The sequence below is a fragment of the Gigantopelta aegis genome, chromosome 11 (assembly GCF_016097555.1).
Source record: "Gigantopelta aegis isolate Gae_Host chromosome 11, Gae_host_genome, whole genome shotgun sequence".
Taxonomy (NCBI): domain Eukaryota; kingdom Metazoa; phylum Mollusca; class Gastropoda; order Neomphalida; family Peltospiridae; genus Gigantopelta; species Gigantopelta aegis.
Genome location: NC_054709.1, coordinates 34,507,055 through 34,526,365, shown reverse-complemented (window position 1 = coordinate 34,526,365; position 19,311 = coordinate 34,507,055). Strand labels below are relative to the sequence as shown.

General features: G+C 37.3%; 1 protein-coding gene across 1 annotated transcript; it reads left to right on the top strand.

Annotated features, from left to right (window-relative positions):
* Window positions 1-1,321: 1,321 nt before the first annotated feature.
* On the top strand, window positions 1,322-6,290 carry LOC121385150. The gene is made up of 3 exons (XM_041515688.1): window positions 1,322-1,347; window positions 2,352-2,444; window positions 5,506-6,290. Exons 1-3 carry the CDS (start codon window positions 1,322-1,324, stop codon window positions 6,251-6,253), a joined length of 867 nt encoding a protein of 288 aa, XP_041371622.1. The 3' UTR covers window positions 6,254-6,290.
* Window positions 6,291-19,311: the final 13,021 nt, after the last annotated feature.

Sequence of the window (19,311 nt, the reverse complement as noted above, 5' to 3'; positions counted from 1 at the left end):
TTCTCCAGTGACGATAAAGAATTGAGTCTTCCCAGAAGAAAGCACTGGATTCAGATCTTGCTTCTTCTTCTGTGTTCAGAGCAGTTTCTCGATCCAGTCGGTGCACCACACATATTGAGAGAGGAAACCCGCTGTCGCCACTTCACGGGCTACTCTTTTCGATTAGCAGCAAGCGATCTTTTATATGCACCATCCCACAGACAGGGTGGTACATACCACGGCCTTTGATATACCAGTCGTGGTGCACTGACTGGATCGAGAAATAGCCCAATGGGCCCACCGACGGGGATCGATCCCACACCGAGCGCACGCGGTACCACTGGGTTACGTCTCGCCCCCACGTGTGTATATAAAAAAAAAAAAAAATAATATAAAAATGTTGTTTAACGAAACCACTAGAGCACATCGACTTTTCAATCATCGGCTACTGGAAGGAAGGAAATGTTTTATTAAACGACGCACTCAACACATTTTATTCCAAAAATAACAACCACCATACTTGTTTTAACATTTGCTTATCAAAAAAGGATAGAATGCTTGATGCTAAGCATGTATCAACCTGTGGATGTCTTTTACGTGTAAAAACGCGAACCACACGTTCAAATAAAAAAATAAGAAAGAAAGGCATTTAATACTCTACTTATTTTGTTTCGGCACGTTCTCGGAAACATTATTTATTTATTTTTTATTTATTTATTTATTTATTTATTTCTTATTATTTTAATATGAGGTGTAATATGTGAACAGTTATTACCCCGGAGATGTAGTTTAGAGCAGTATGATATTAAAATATAACAATCACGAGCTAAATGGTAAAATTAATGAGATAATCGTACATACGCGTGTGCACGATCGTGGGTTTTGGCGGTCGACCCCCCCCCCCCCCCCCCCCCCCCCACACACACACACACCCAGCTCTTGAAAACTGACTTAATAAAAATAGACTGTTATTTGCAGCCCACTGTTTGGAGCCCAGTTGTAAACACATTTGAATCTACATTACAAGTTTCTAAAGAGAGCCGGTTTATCCTAGCAGCACGTGTAGCACGTGCTACGGGTCCCTAGCTTCAGGGGCCCCGCGGTCATGTATACATTTATTCCCCCCAGCTCTTTTTTCCCCCTCTTCTTGAGGGTGTTGTAAAATATATATCCTGGGAAGGGGGTTCAGCTGTTATTTGTGCTATAGGCCCCGCGGATCCTTAAACCGGCTCTGCCAACCGGCGGGGACTATACATCTTGGTCGGTCTGTCTGTATTTCCGTCCGTCTGTCCCACATGTTTTTTTTTTTTTTTGGGGGGGGGGGGGGGGGGGAGGTGTCACAATGCTTCGAGATATTCAGCTGAAATTGTATGTATGTGACGTCATTAGAGATTGAGTCTGGACTAAAATGTTTTATAAGCACGGGCCCGTGGCAACGCCATTCAAATAGCATTACGTTAAAGTCTGGACTTTATTAAAAGTCTAGACTTTAAGTTTTATAAGAACGGACCCTGGTGTCATTACCTGCCAGTATTTAACATTTGCACGTGTCTACATACAGCAAAATAGCCTTTCAGCGTGTTTATTTGCTGCAAATGTCATTTTTGAAAGAATAGGCAGGCTCAAAATTGCTGTCAGTGGGTCGTTTTATCCATGGCAATTCTTTTAAAACTTGCCTTGGGAGACAAATTCTTAAGTTCGAGCCCTGGCCCCGTGCTTATAAACCTTAAAGTCTAGACTTTAATAAAGTCCTTCAAATAGCATTACGTTAAAGTCTGGAATTTATTAAAGTCTAGACTTTAAGTTTTATAAGCACGGGCCCTGATACTGTATTATCGATTACTTTAGGTGACACTGCATACCTTGGTTGTTCCAGTAGTTCGTCTTCACCCCCTATTAGAGTATTACAAATGAGCTTTGTTCTATACAGTTTAATGGTAATTTGTAAAGAGACTTATTTAATTCAATAAATGTTTCTTTTAAAAAATATTCTGAGAGTTGGTATGAGTTTAAAGAATAAACATTTGTTTTTATATGAAGAAGACGTTTGTTTTATTTAACGACATCACTAGAGCACATTGATGTATTAATCATAGGCTATTGGATGTCAAACATACCACTGTCTTCGATATACCAGTCGTGGTGCACTGACTGGAACGAAAAATAACCCAATGGGCCCACCGATGAGCGTCGATCAAGCGACCACCTTACCACTGCGCTACATCCCGCTCTGTTTTTGTTTGTTTGGGGTTTTTTTAATGAGTTTTAGCATTATCATGTAAGTTATATGTTTTCATCGGTTCCCTATTGCCGAAAACGGACTATAGGTGTATTTACAAATATGCATGAATGAGTTTCTACTTTTATTTCAGACTTTTTCAAAGACCATCGAACTTGAAAAAGGTGGGCTTCAGACTCACACTGAGTAGTGATGAGAGTGTTGCCACAGTGCGCATTCCAGGGCTGTTTGTTGAAAAACTTTGATAGAGACGGTAATTAAAGGTTTATTTTCGTGACAGCAGGCCTGGTGCTTATAAACTGTTTTAGAGTCTGGACTCGAGAATCTGAGTCTGGTGGCGGGGCGTAGCACAGTGGTAAAGCGGTCGGTCTAGGATCAATCCCCGTCGGTGAACCCATTGGGCTATTTCTCATTCCAGCCAATGCTCCACAACTGGTGTAACAAAGGCCATGGTATGTACGACCCTGTCTGCGGGAAGTTGCATATAAAAGAGCCCTTGCTGCTAATCGAAAAGAGTAGCCCATGAAGTGGCGACAGCGGGTTTCCTCTCTCAGTATCTGTGTGGTTATTAACCATATGTCTGACGCCATATAATGATTTCAGTTAATCAAAAATGGTGAAAAATATGCTATAGTGTCTGTAATTTTAGTTTCTTTTGTTTAACGACACCACTAGAGCACACTGTTTTATTAATCATCGTCTATTGGATGTCAAACGTTCGTTAATTCTCATATAGTCTTAGAGAGGAAACCCGCTACATTTGTTTTTCATTAATAGCAAGAGTTCTTTATATGCACCATCCCTCACGACATAATAGCACATACCACGACCTTTGATATACCAATCCTGGTGCACTGGCTAGAAGAAAACTATAGTCCAATAGGCTCAGCGACAGGAATCGACCCTTGACCGCCCGCCCATCAAGCGAGCGCTTTAGGCCCTACCACTCGTTCTTAACGTTAATTAAATCCATGAAAGAAGGATTGATCATAGATTTAAGAAAGTGTATTTATGACGTTAAATTAAAAACCGATTTGTAAAAAGTAAAAGAAGGTATGTAATAGATACAGAACCTCACATACTTCGTTTTCGCTTCCTATTTATTGCCAGTCGGCGCATTGTTACAATTCAGCAAGTCACTGAGCAATCACAATCCTCACAGCCTTTTATGTTAAACAAAAAAGTTTGTTTTGTTTAACGACACCACTGGAGCACATTGATTAATTAATCATCGGCTATTGGATGTTAAACGTTTGGTAATTCTGACTCGTAGTCAACAGAGGAAACCCGCTACATTTTTTTTAATAATGCAGCAAGGGATCTTTTATATGCACTTCCCACAGACAGGATAGCACATACCACGGCCTTTAATATACCAGTCGTGGTGCACTGGCTGGAACGAAAAATAGCCCAATGGGCCCGGCTACGGGGATAGATCCCAAACCGACCGCGTAGCAAGCGAACGCTTTACCACTGGGCTACGTCTCGCCCCTGTTAAACAAAAGTGCACGTGGAAGATCTTTACATACAAATTTAAGGGACATACCCAAGTTTTTAAACACTAAGGCATATTTTTGACTAATAAGAGCCGTTTTTGATAACCGAATATCCATTTCCGTACATTCGAAGTGGTTGCGGCCGTTCTAATATTACGTAACGCTATTTTTGTCAAAATTAGACACCTCCCACCCCCTTGTAACTACGATGACGTCATTAAAGTGACGTATTGCTGTACGATGGGGGAAAAAACGCGGGTTTTCACTTGCGAGTGCGAGTGCGAATATTTTTTACATGCTCATATACCACTAGAGTTTTGAGTATGTCCGTCCCGGGGCCTGTCTCTGGATAGCCATTTTAATTGATCACCATCATGGTTGACAAAGAAAAAATTTGGGTTTACATTTACCTCTAAAAACCTACATTATATATTGTTGTCATGGCATGGCACGTTTAAGAGAAAACAAAATTGTGTTATGTAACGCTGTTCAATACACCCCCACCTCTTGTAACACCACATAAGGCTTGGACTTACAACCCCCCCCCCCCATCCCCCTAAGCGTTGCGTAATATTTAAATGGACCCTTTTTGGTCATCCTGGTGTTTTTAATGTCACAAAATGCATTTCTCATATTTTTAAAAACGCACGTGCGTCTCAGAAGTTATAGAGTCGAGTTTTAGTTTATTTTTAGAGGGTATTTCACCATTTCAAAGTCACAGACGCATGTTTCACTCAATTATAACTTTATTCAAATGTCTTACAGGTTTGTAGATTAACTAAACTTAGTGTGCATTTGCATGGGTTGAAACTAGGGTCTGTTTATTTAAGATACCCGTGAAAACCCATTCCTACACCCTTTTGCATTCGAGTGCGAAGGAAGCAAACAATTGCTGAATTGAGACATCACATGTTAGTGATCGATAATGATTTGGCAATACTGTGTATACATTTTAATTAAATATCTTAAGTATCATAACTTTTAAATGTTAAAAATATTTCAGTATCCCCTACCTTTTGTGAGCAGTATATATACTGCTCACAAAAGGTATATATATATATATATATATATATATATATATATATATATAATATATATATATATATATATATACACACACACACACACACACACACACAGTAAAACCCCACCTAACGACCACCCTAGTTCTAAGACCACTCCGCTATAAAGACCAATATTTTAAAGACCGGAATATTTACGTCTTGTATTACAGTAAAACTACCCCGGTATTAAGACTACCCAGCCTTTATGAATTACGACCAGTAAAGTCAGACCAAATGGTAGTTTTCAGTGCATTTTGACTCCATAAATGCGACCATAGCATTTAGCTGGCATGACATATAACTTACACAACGTGGTAAAATAATTGCCTCGTTGTGCACGCCATGGCGTTAAAGTTAATTACATGACGTACATACGTTGCTCAATCGAGTAATTAAAATAGTCTGATGTTTATTTAGTTGGAATGACAAAGCAAACAATTGATCTACAAATGAGAAAAAAGTTAAAGTTTGTTTTTGTTTAACGATACTTCTAGAGCACATTAATTTATTAATCATCGGCTATTGGATGTAAAACATATGGTCATTTTGACACCGTTATAGAGAGGAAAGATTATATGTCAAAATTACCTAATGTGTGACATCCAATAGCCGATGATTAATAAATCAATGTGCTCTAGTAGTGTCGTTAAACAAAACGAACTTTAACTAACATATCAATATCAACTTTCTCTGTCTTGAATTATGTTGTGTTTTGCAGGTAATCCAGATGCCAAGAAGCTGATGGATATCGTTACTTATATGGGATATTTCGCATTTTTCAAACATCTCGACAAATCCGGCCATTCATTCTGCGATTTCTCAAAACTGTTGCGAGGTTCACTCTCATTCGTGGTGTCGTCGAGATAGAGAGAGCCATGTACGACGAAACGGTACCAAAAATGCCCCTCGAGGGTAAGCTCCAACTTGGTTATGTTGGGAAATCCTCTATAAATACCATCGGGACACTAATCGTGCCCTCTACCGGGCAGAAACTTTTACAAGCCATCATTCAGTTTGTTTGCGTCAACACTACCAGCAGACGACCTGTCCCACATCCCGATTGGTGCAGAGGAAAATACGCTAATGTCGCCGTTGGAAACGAATCACTGAAAGTTCAAAGAACTCCCAGACCAGCTGATACCCATGTGTTTAAGGTGTCTGTTTGTTGGTCAGATACGGATAACTATAATCACATCAACTGGACGACGTATGTTAGTTATTGTGTTAATTATGCTATACACGATGGCATAAGGAAGGCTTTCTTTAAGAACGTCAATAAAGATGTCGTGAAAAGAGGTTTACGGAAAATCAGTGTAGGGATTGGTGGAGAAAATCGTGAAGGGAATAAGTTGACAGTTCACAGCTGGGAGAGCGCAGAAGACAACACAACGGTTTGCTGCGAAATAGAAAATGCCGCTGGAAATGTTGTATCGGTGGCCAAGTTGCGTTATCCAAGTCCTCTAGCAAAAGATTAAAACACAGAGCGGTTATGGCCAGGCCTGGTGCTTCTAAAACCGCTAGCTCGACTCGAGACTCTTAATAGAGTCTGAGACACTAATGACATGACAACGCCATACAAATTGTATGTGTGTGACGTCATTAGAGACTGAGTCTGGACTCTAAACGTTTTATAAGCACGGGCACTGGGCCCTAGTAACATAACCTCGTGTACCTAGGTGTCCGATACGTGTGTGGTACGTGGACACAAATATCGTTTTTACTCCACGTGACCAGAAAAATGCGTAGAGCACACTGTGCACATGCGTAAAATGTTGACTTGTGTAATGGATAAAAACTTGTAAATATCACATCTAAAACAATTGCATTTATAGATATTCATTTGTTTGGGGGGTTTTGGGTTTGTTTTTTGTTTTTTTGTTTGTTTTTTTGTTTTTTAATTCGTTGTAGCGTGTTCATTTTTAGCAGTAATTCTTTGCTTTTTAGTTTGAAGATTTTGATGGTTTTCATTGTCGTCATCATAGTTGGCATGCATCATGCCATTCATTATAGTCCTTCGTGCTGGGGTGTCATTAAACATTCATTCATTCATTCATTCATTCAATCAATCATTCATAATATTCATGTTTAGAATTGGCATGTGACTCTATATAATAAATGGCCTTAAAATTCATATCAAAGCACATTGTTACGTTTTAAACGCATACCAACTCTCAAAACACTTTAGTAAGAAGAAAAAAAAATCTCTGTGTAAATTAAAGTTTCTTTACCAATTAGCATCAAATTGCAAAGACTAAATCTTCTTTTTTAATACATGGATAAAGTAACCGATTAAGGGACATTATCAAAATTGATAACATTTTTGGGGAAAACCCCCAGACCCCGAAACAAAAGAAAACTCCTTATATTTAGGCCTAATGTTTTGTTACAGTTACATACCAGTACTGGAGTGACAGAATCTAATAATTTGCAAGTTCGTGTTATGTTAAATTAAAAAAACTAAAAAAAAATATTACTTTCAATTTCTGTGGTGGTGCATTTAACAACTATGCTCAGGGCCGTAGCCAGGATTTTGAGAGGAGGGGGGTCTTTTACGCTTATGGTGTGGTCTCATCCGAGTTGCTTAGGCCTGGGCGTCCGGGGGCATATTGAAAAAAGTCACCGGTAGGGGAGGGTCGACCGACCCCGACCCCCCATTGGCTACGGGCCTGATGCTAATAGTAACTGTTTGAAGTTCATACCGTTATCATTTCAATTTTAAATATATTTTTGCAATATTGTACATAAGAGGCTTTCTGACATAATAAAAACACAACGGATCATAAGTGTTCCTACTAGGTTGTTACGGGTTTGAATTATTTTTAAATTGGACACTGCATTTTATATACTTTGACAAAATTTAAACAGCATTTCTCTTACTATAATCTTTCTAAATAAAATTATCCATTAATTTCCAAGACTTTAGAGTACGTAATTTGTAATACCCAAATTCAATAACAGTATGGACAGTCAAAACATGTATGCAAAAAAAAAATAATCTTACTTCTTATAAGATCTGCAGAGGCGGATCGGGGGGGGGGGCTAAATTTTGCGATAGTTATAATTTTATTATATATTAATTTTCAGTTTTTTACGATCCCCCTCCAAACCTCCCCCAAAGTTCCCTTGGCATTCCACCTCATGTCACTGCCCCCCCCCCATCACTGGGCCCCCCTAAATGGATTTTCTCGATCCGCCACTGATTTGTGTGATGTGGGCCAACGCATTGATATAATGCTTTATTCAAATGATAGAAACGGAAGTTGACAATCCCCTGTAGGAAGCACAACGATAGCAGGTTTAAGGAGAATCAATTATGAAAAGTTTAATATGCTGGTAACAGTATGGACACATAAGTAAGGGGCACACATATTTAATTCAAACTTCCTAAAATATAATTATAAAAAATATAGTTTAATAACATAGTGCGAGTACTTAACGTCTCGTGAATGCATTTCCACAGACGGGAGTTGAAGAATAACAGATTTTAAAACAAACATCGGGATATGAGATTTTGGCATAATTGTAAACATAAAATACTGGTTTTTGTTTAATATATTTTAAATATGTGTATTTTTCATGCATTTATTATTTTCTATACTTTTTGGGAGAAGAATTTTATATATATTAATGTGTATTGAATAATTGAGAAGTTTGTTTGTTTGTTGTTGTTGTTTGTTTTGTTTTTTGGTTGAGTTCATTTTTGTGTGTGTTTTAATTTTATTAAATTAGATTTGTTATGCGCATATGTGAAAATAAAAAAATGGGTCTTTTGGGTGAAACCAGGTTTGAAAATTAAGTGCTTCAAATCAGGCATGCTGTTATAAATGTGACCCCGAAAAATGCAGCAATGATTAAGATTGATGACTGTATCAAAATAAAATGTGTATTGAATATGTATCTGAGTGGGGTTTTTTTTTTACGTTGTTGTTGTTTGTTTTTTGTTTTTTGTTTTTTTGTGTTTTGTTGTGTTGTTTTTGTTGTGTTTTTTTTTGTATATGTGTTTTTATTAAATTAGATTTATGTGCATATGTAAAAATAGAAATGGGCCTTTTGTGTGAAACCAGGGTTGAAAATTAAAAGTGGTTTAAATAGCACATCAGGCATATATATAATAACTAATGACTAATCTCGGCGAGTTTGTGACTGCATGCATAGATATCATACAGTACTATTAGCTGAAAGTTTATTTATTATTATCATTATTCATATTGATGACTGTATCAAAATAAAATATGTATTGAATAACATCTGAGTGGTTTGTGCGTTGTTTATTATTATTATTATTATTATTATTATTATTATTATTATTATTATTATTTAATTCAATTAGATTTATGTGAATATATACTCTTCAAAAAAGTAGAGGAACTCTAATAAGAATTTACAATTGCCAAAATTGTAAGGTATATTAGCTGTGGGAAATGGTTATATGATAATAGTGAATTAATTGGGCAAACATAACAACCGGTAGTTCAGTATTACAGCAGGTTTTATGACCACCAAAGATCTTGAAGGACGATTGGGGTCACAACTGAAATTTGAAAGTTGACGAGTTTGTTTTATCAGTAATTCGCAAATTCAAACAATAAAAATGACTAAAAACAAAACAATAACAACTGTATGATCAACAGAATGAAAAAGATTGACAGAAATAATGTTCCACAGTGAGTAATGAACCTTCCTGGAAATTGTCAAAATCGAGAATGACACACCACGCACGTGTACGGACCAACTGCGTGATGCAACTGCAAACTATGGAATGTGAACGTTCTTTACTAGGATGTCTGTGGTCTAAACGTATGTTTAGTCTTATAGTTGATATTAACATTAATATTTTTTGAAGAGTATATATACTGCATCAAAAAGGTTAGAATATTACAGTATACACAAGTACACTCAAACTAAAAATCTCACTATATATTGAATTTAATGTTTATATTTTAATGATATGTAGAGGATATTTCATGTTTTTTGTCAAATGTGATTTATATCTCATCGAGTGAAGTTTGCAATCATATCTTGCGATGTTTGTTTGTTTGTGCGTACAGGTTGTAGGTCTATTTGGAGGGGTGGGGTGAGGAAAGGAAGGAAGAAAGGAAATGTTTTATTTAACGATGTACTCAACACATTTTTATTTATGGTTATATGGCGTCAGACATATTGTCAAGGACCACACAGATATTGAGAGAGGAAACCCGCTGTCGCCACTTCATGGGCTAATCTTTTCAATTAGCAGCAAGGGATCTTTTATATGCACCATCCCATAGACAGGATAGCACATACCACGGCCTTTGATGTACCAGTCTTTGTGCACTGGTTGGAGCGAGAAATAGCCCAATGCCCACCAATAAACACATACCGCTACATGGCAACGCACATTTAATTTACTAGCCCGAGTACTCTGACTGTAAGAGAGCTAGACGGACATTTGGACATAAACACGCTCTCAATACAGTCAAAGACCAAGCTATGTATTTTTTTGGCAATTGCCGACAACCAAAAGGTGGTCAAAGATTTCCGCTCTAATACCACAACAATCCTATGTTTGATGTCAAATACATTTATATCGACCATTTTCGAGTTACTTGATTTAAAAAAAATTCAGATATTAATCATTAATACACACACTACAGAAAGAAACCCGACAGCACCCACATTCAGTCCAAATGTCCGTCTAGCTCTCTATGGAAACGTGTGAGTACGAACGCTTTCAGGTTATAAGGGGAATATCGCTAAATGGGTCACTCGGTCACCTTATATAATATGGTGTCTGGTCACATGTTGAATATCATCTATAGGTTGTACTATACCAACTAAACTCCCATAAGCGACGATGTTAACCGGCCTTGGTGGTGTCATGGTTAAAATAGTCTGTTTGTTTTGTTTAACGACACCACTAGTGTACATTGATTAATTAATCATCGGCTATTGGATGTTAAACATTTGGTAATTCTGACTCTTAGTTATCAGTGGAAACCCGCTACATTTTTTCATTAGGGATCTTATTATTTCTGCTCTGTTGTATAACCTTGATGTGATTGATGTGACTTTAAATATTTTAATACTGTATTATACCAATATTCTTTAGACAGTGTCTTCGGTCATCTGACGAAGTAAATCGTAGTCTTACTGTTCTATATTTATACGAGTATTTGGTAATATAAAGCTTAGCCAGTCATCCTAGAGGACCTAGGTAAACTGTAGGTTATTGTCTTTATTGTGATAGGTACCAGTATTAATTCTGTATTACAAGGTTACTGAATGAGTAGTTAGGGTTAATTAAAAATTAACCAGTTAGGAATAGTGTTGTAATTCCTTTATTAATTAAGTTCCCCTGGAAGCGTTTCTCCATTATCGCACGTGTGTGTGTTAGCGTTTCTCAATTATCACACGTGTGGGTGTTGTGTCACGGTGAAGTGATTAGCATATTGTGTAAACTAGACACCTAGAGATTAACTAATTAAGTGATCAGTTCTGGGTTGTTATTATTGTTGTTATTAATTAACTACTGCGGCAGTACATTTGTCAGCGTAGGTTAATACAGATTCCAAAGTGTATTGTGTTTTTGTTGTGTTTTCTAGTGAACTAAACGTGCTATATAATATATACTTTATATAAGATCTTATCTCTGATCATACCTAGACGAGCCAAAGCGGGTATATACCGCCTGTTACAGAGAGATCTAATAGATATACAGTTAGGAGAGATATTTGGATAATCGTGTTTTATTCAGTTACGGGTATTATAGAATCCCCGTGACATACCTTGTATGACGTTATACAGCAAATGCCTTGCTAGGTTGACGATACTCTATTTGGGTACACAAAAATGGAATATATAATGATTTTCCTACTATTCCCGTAGGATTGCAGGATAAAATAAATAACTGGTTACTGTCTTAAGATATCGGCTTTATCCTGCTCAGGTCGAATGGCGAATGCAGCCGAGAAGAGCCTCGCTGCATTCGCCATTCTAACCTTCGCAGGATAAAGCCGATATCTCAAGACAGTATCCAGTTATTCCCTATAGGCCTATATATAGTTTGGGTGACATTGTCCGTACGTGACACACATTAACATCAGATCGGTTAAATCTTAAGTTATTTGCCAACAACATGTATTTGTTTCCACGTTTATTGCCTCGGTGTAAGGACTATGAGTTTCACTAGATCTATACACAGCGGTCGTGTGTATAGGTTAGCCTCAGCTGTTGATGCCATACAGGTTCTAATAGACCAAATCAATTCCTATTGCCGATAATGTTAACCATTACTAATAAAACTGATATAAGAAGCGTATCAACGAGTGGCTGATCGGCGGGGGGGGGGGGGGGGGGGGGGGGGGGGGGGTCCCTAAATTTTGCGACAGTTATAATTTTATTATATATTAATTTTTATTATTTTACGATCCCCTCCAAACCTCCCCCAAAATTCCATTGGCATTCCGCCTCATGTCATTGACCCCCCCCCCCCCCCCCCCCCCCCCCAATTAATTTTCTGGATCAAAACACACCCAGGAAGTACAGCAACAAAAAGTATAGCACCTCACATCTAATCTACCTGCAAGAAATGGGGGTCACATACTGTGACGGAACATGCTCTTATCTTTTCCTGTGGCGATGTTAATTGTTTTAGAGGGCCGTGTGCAGCTTGGTTACGTAATACCCACACGCGACGGTGGTAGAGTTGCGTCCCAATATGCACTTAGACCAGATGTGGAGGCCATGTGGCCAGTAGTTACGTAATAACTCCGGTAGTGCGGTTTACGACCGGGGTATTTCTAGCGAACTGGCGACAGTAAGTCTGGCCATCTAAGAAAAAATACCGTCCCTGGGAGATGTGGAAATATCACATGATAGGTGAGGTACCGCGTTGTGCCCCCAGGCGATATTCGCTGTCTCTCAGATTTTTGAATAAATAGATAGGATTTTAGATATATCGGGGAGAAACATTGGAAGTATCCAGGGGAACGGACGTGGTCCAACTGAACGACTTACATTAGTTCAGACCGGACTTGGTAAATATATATATTTCTGTTTTGTTGTATAACCTTGATGTGATTGATGTGACTTTAAATATTTTAATACTGTATTATACCAATATTCTTTAGACAGTGTCTCCGGTAATCTGACGAAGTAAATTGTAGGCTTCACTGTTCTAATATTTTTATACGAGTATTTGGTAAGATAAAGCTTAGCCGGTCATCCTAGAGGACCGAGGTAAACTGTAGGTTATTATCTTTATTGTGATATGTACCAGTATTAATTCTGTATTACAAGGTTACTGAATGAGTATTTAAGGGTTAATTAAAAATTAACCAGTTAGGAATAGAGTTGTAATTCCTTTTTTAATTAAGTTCCCCTGGCAGCGTTTCTCAATTTATCACTTGTGTGTGTTGTATCACGGTGAAGTGATTAGAATAGTGTGTAAACTAGACACCTAGTGATTAACTAATTAAGTGATTAGTTCTGGGTTGTTATTATATTGTTGTTGTTAATTAACTACTGCAGCAAGTACATTTGTCAGCGTAGTGTTAATACAGATTCCAAAGTGTATTGTGTTTTGTTGTGTTTTCTAGTGAACTAAACGTGCTATATATATATATATATATATATATATATATATATATATATATATATATATATTTATATAAGATCTTATCTCTGATTATACCTAGAGCCGAGCCACTCGGGGTATTAGACTGCCCGATACAGAGCGATCTAATAGATATACAATTAGGAGAGATATTTGGATAATCGTATTTTATTCAGTTACGGGTATTATAGAATCCCCGTGACACATACCATTTAAAAGATTTAATTAATGTTTTTAACATCAACTGTCATTTTTGCTGAAAAGTGCAGTTTCATTTTTGGGGGTACCCCGCATTAGTTTCAACCTCTGGTATAAACTGCATAACAACTGTATAACGAATAAAAGTGTATTTATTTATTGTTAATGGATATAATAGTATTTATGTAGTAGCATCATCGTTTTGGAATAAATGACAACTGCATTGTTTTGGGTTAAAGGCTCTTTAATGGCTGATAGTAATTTCCATTATTTTACCCTGTAACAATATAATTAAAATACAATATAACAATACATTCATTATGTATACATAAATCTCAGGACACACAATACATAATATTTCATCATTTAAATTACAGTATTTAACATGACATGACATATAAAAGTAATTAATGCATAATACAAAATATGTCTTATGATTACAACAGACATAGTCATAATACATACATATATAATATACATTATCACTCACATGTCCAAATGATTTAACATATGTCTCCATTATAACAAATCACAATACACAAGATATTCTCAATCATGTGAAATACATAGATATGCCAATACACAAGATATTCTCAATCATGTGAAAGACATACATATGCCAATATACAAGATATTCTCAGTCATGTGAAAGACATACATATGCCAATACACAAGATATTCTCAATCATGTGAAAGACATACATATGCCAATACACAAGATATTCTCAATCATGTGAAATACATACATATGCCTGAAATAAGAATTATATTATAAAATACAATACAAATATATTACATACCAAGTATGTGACACCAGGGCAAATGGAACTGGTCACACTTAAAAGGATTGACGTATCTGCATAAAAGAATTACAATAATAAATAACCACGCAGACACGTTATGTTTCATAAAATATATAATAAAATACAACAATCTCTAAAGTGTTCATCACCACAAACATACACATTGCATTCATACTAAATTATATTTATCACATATTTAGATTAATCAAATTACTGAATTAAAGCGGCTATGTCTAGAATATTTTTATTATTTAAGCATTTAGAACAGAAAATCCCATTACGTTTGATGCATATAAGACGCCGCACTCCGAATTGGTTTCACTACACTGGCTTTTCCAAGTTAAAAATAAACCCACTATTTTGAAAATGGGACACTTTTGCCGGGCTCCCTCTGGGCTAAAAATAGTACGGTTCGGCTATTGTTGCAATACAAAAAGCGAGCGGATTCTTGCAGCCAATTACAGCAGACCCTCATGGCGACGATCTAAACACCGGACTCATACGCCTTTCGATTGTTACCTGTATTTCACACACTTTTATACACACTGTTATGCTAATTTTTAATTATTCACTACAACTTAAGAATTTTAGAGTTTTAAAGAGTATCTTTATATAATAACAACACAAAAACAAAATAACAACCAAGACTAATTTTCACAGTCTTACTGTTACTAATATCCGTATAAATACAACTTAACCGTTTTATTAAGCACTTTTATAATATCTGAAGTATCACTTAAAAATCCGTCTGTGCTACGGTAATATAGGATGTGCAACTAGTATCGTATAGCCCACACCACAACACACATTATAAAAGGCGTAATGGTCCGGTGTTTAGAACGTCGCCATGCGTGTCTGCTGAAATTGGCTGCTAGCGTAATTGGCTGCTAGGAAGTGGCTGCTAGAATGCGCTCGGTATTACAAAATGGCGAGAATTGTTCTAACTGGCTAGTAAGCATTTGACGATATGCGTTAATGACGACAACTTGCGAGTGAATTAAAAGTGCAGTTATGCTTGTATTTGAACTTAGAACTTGACTGTATACGATTGAAACCAGACATTGCACCTTTAACAAGAATTAATATTACACTGTACAGTTTATAAAATTATACAGAAAGATATAATAATTACTTATTATAAAGCATCATTTAGTCAATTACATTTACATTAAAGTAGATGTTATTATAGTGTAGCCAAACAATAAATAACCTAACTATAACTAACCGTAAATCTTCTCTGTGGATATCTTCAATAAATTAAGCAAACATGAAGTACTAACTCTAGGAAAGCAATGTATGATGTGGACCACAATACCAGACGTACATCAGTATTTAAGGAAACAGTGAACTATAGAAAGTTATCACTTCAGACTAGAACACTAAAATCACATCAAAAGATTCACCGAATCAAGGGAAACAACCGCATTTGTAACTATCCTAACAGGACAGACAGAGTTATACCCCTTGAACTATTTATCGGTTTTTTCGTCTACTGTTAAATCAGTGAACATTAAAAACAAAAATGGCAGAAAATGAGAATGGAGAAGTTGCTGAACAAGTGTTGAGACACCAATTTCGATCAAATATTCCTGTTCCAAGTAAATTAGAGGTACATGCACGAAATATTAAGGTAGCATGGAGAAAGTTCAAAAAGCAATTACGAAATTGTAACAAGATAGAGACTGAGTCACCTAAATACCGTACTTCTGTCTTCTTGGCATGTGTAGGTGAAGAAGCCTTCGACATATTTGATGGGTTTTCTTTTGGACAAGATGAAGATGCAAATGACATTGACGATGTGCTAAGAAAATTTTAGCAGTTTTGCATAGGCGAAGCCAATGAAATATACGAAACATTTCTCTTCAACAAAAGGAACCACGAAGAGGGCGAGACAATCACTTCACTTATATCAGCTGCAAATTTAAGTAGAATACCAACGGGCCCACTAAAAGCTACATGACAAAATCGCTCATTTGACCTCTAGGACATCGTACAATGTGGTTGAAATAACATAAATAATAGCTTTCCCTTAATTTTTATGGTCTGCAGGATAAAGATAATAACTAGTTAATGACGTCGAATATCTGCTTTATCTTGTTCAGGCCGAATGAGAAATTCCGCTCGGCAGAGCCTCGTCGAATTTCCCATTCTTACCTTCACAGGATAAAGCAGATATCCGACGCCATTAACTAGTTATTCTCTATTTAATCTAGGCCTTGGTTGATCGTCAACGTCCCTAACTGCGTTATGCTTCAAATTCCGTTCATTTTGTTTTCTTGTGAACAGTTCGCGCAATCAACATACGATTTGTTGTCATCGGCATGTCGTTCATTTATGAGGTTTTTCTTCACAGTTCAGGAACATTTTCATAAACAATAAAGTTCAGAAAAGTAAATACAAAACTTTACAAACCTCTAAAACCATTAATTTTACTAAGACGTTTTTGCTTATTCCTTAAAATTACCGATATCGGGTCCACATGACTCGTAGAAATTGACTAAAAATGGAGAAAGATGAATTAACATTCGGTGCATGTCACATGCTGTCACGGGGATTCTATAATACCCGTAACTGAATAAAACACGATTGTCCAAACATCTCTCCTAACTGTATATCTATTAGATCTCTCTGTAACGGGCAGTTCAAAACCGCTTTGGCTCGTCTAGGTATGATCAGAGATAAGATCTTATATAAAGTATATATTATTATAGCACGTTTAGTTCACTAGAAAACACAACAAAAACACAATACACTTTGGAATCTGTATTAACCTACGCTGACAAATGTACTGCCGCAGTAGTTAATTAATAACAACAATAATAACAACCCAGAACTGATCACTTAATTAGTTAATCTCTAGGTGTCTAGTTTACACAATATGCTAATCACATCACCGTGACACAACACCCACACGTGTGATAATTGAGAAACGCTGCCAGGGGAACTTAATTAATAAAGGAATTACAGCTCTATTCCTAACTGGTTAATTTTTAATTAACCTTTACTACTCGTTCAGTAACCTTGTAATACAGAATTAATACTGGTACCTATCACAATAAAGACAATAACCTACAGTTTACCAAGGTCTTCTAGGATGACTGGCTAAGCTTTATATTACCAAATACTCGTATAATGTTAGAACAAAAAGTCTACGATTTACTTCGTCAGATGACCGAAGACACTGTTTAAAGAATATTGGTATAATACAGTATTAAAATATTTAAAGTCACATCAATCACATCAAGGTTATACAACAGAGCAGAAATAATATATATTTACCAAAGTCCAAACGGACAACGTTCCCCCGGGATACCTTCCTATGGTTCTTTTCCGATATCTAAAAAAACAACTAGCTATTTATTATAAAAATCAGAATATCGCCTGGGGGTACATCGCGGCACCGAATCTTATCATGTGAGTTTCCACCACGACCAAAGTCGGTATATTTTTCTCTGATCGTCAGACTGGCTGACGCCGATCGTCGCCAAATTACGGTTGTAAAAACCGCACTCGCGGAGGTATTACGTAACTACTCGCCACATGGCCTCCGCACGTGCTCTGGGTGTGTATTAGGCGTACAGCCCGACGACCGTCGCGCAAAGGTATTACGTATCAAGTTGCCCACCTGGCTAAGTGCAATTTGGAACTGCACACGGCCTTCTAAAACAATTAATATCGCCACAGGCGAAAAGAAATTAAGAGCATGTACCGTCACACACCCCCACCTCAAAAAGGATATTTCCTCTACTCTAGGAATAGGGAAATATACTACATTTAAACAAAATGTGCGTTAAACGACGCATCCGGGCATTTATAACACATGTAATAATCCCTGGTATACAAATAAAATATATCAAAACAAAACAGAAATCAAGAGTGTCAACACATTATCATAACGTTCAACTTCGGGACAGGGCATCAGCGATTACATTGGATGTGCCCTTGATATGTTCAATGGTAATTGGGTATTCTTGCCGAAGAAGACTCCACCTCAAAACTCTCTGGTTGGTGGCTTTCATTCTGTGAATGAAGGTAAGCGGATTATGATCAGTAAAGACCACGACTTGGTGCACTGCCGATTTCACGTAGATCTGAAAATGCTTCAGAGCTTGTACCATGGCCAAAGCTTCCTTCTCTATAGTGGAATAGTTCACCTGGTGTTTGTCAAACTTTTTCGAGAAGAAACTTACAGGATGGTCCAGTCCATTTTCATCTTCTTGGAACAGCACAGCACCAGCTCCCACGTCACTGGCATCCACAGCTAGCTTGAACGGCATTCGGTAGTCTGGTGCTGCCATCACGGGGGACGAGGAGAGCATCTGCTTGAGACGGTTGAATGACTTCTCGCATTCATCTGACCACTGGAACTTCGTTTCCTTCTTTCTCAGTGTCGCACGTTTTCCAGGTTTTCTCCGATAGGCATGCTGTCGAATCGGTGTAGCGTTGGGTTCCAAGCGCACATCTTGGCTTAAGGTATTGGTAACCGTTGGAAGGTCCTGACAAATGGAAACATTGTCTTGTTTCAACGTAGTCAACTTTGCTCGCTGGGGGCTCAAGTCTGCTAGAATCTGGCTGTTGGCCAACTTGACCTCTTCAGTCTTGACGTCATCACAGGAAATTGAGTGACTCTCAATTTGGACAGGTAGTACTGGAACTATCGGCAGTCTGTCAAAATAACCTTTTAGCAAATTGATGTGACAATACCTACTTTTCCTAACCCTATCAGGAGTGTTTATCACATACCCTGTCTCATTAACCCGTTTGTGCACAACATAGGGCCCGAAATACCTGTTCTGCAATGAACCCCGTTTAATGGGAAGGTACAGCAGCACCTTATCCCCTGGTTTAAATTCCCGACTCCTAGCTTTCCTATCAAACACTGATTTTATTTTGCTCTGAGCATGGCTCAGTTGCTTCCTAGCCTTCCTATCAAACACTG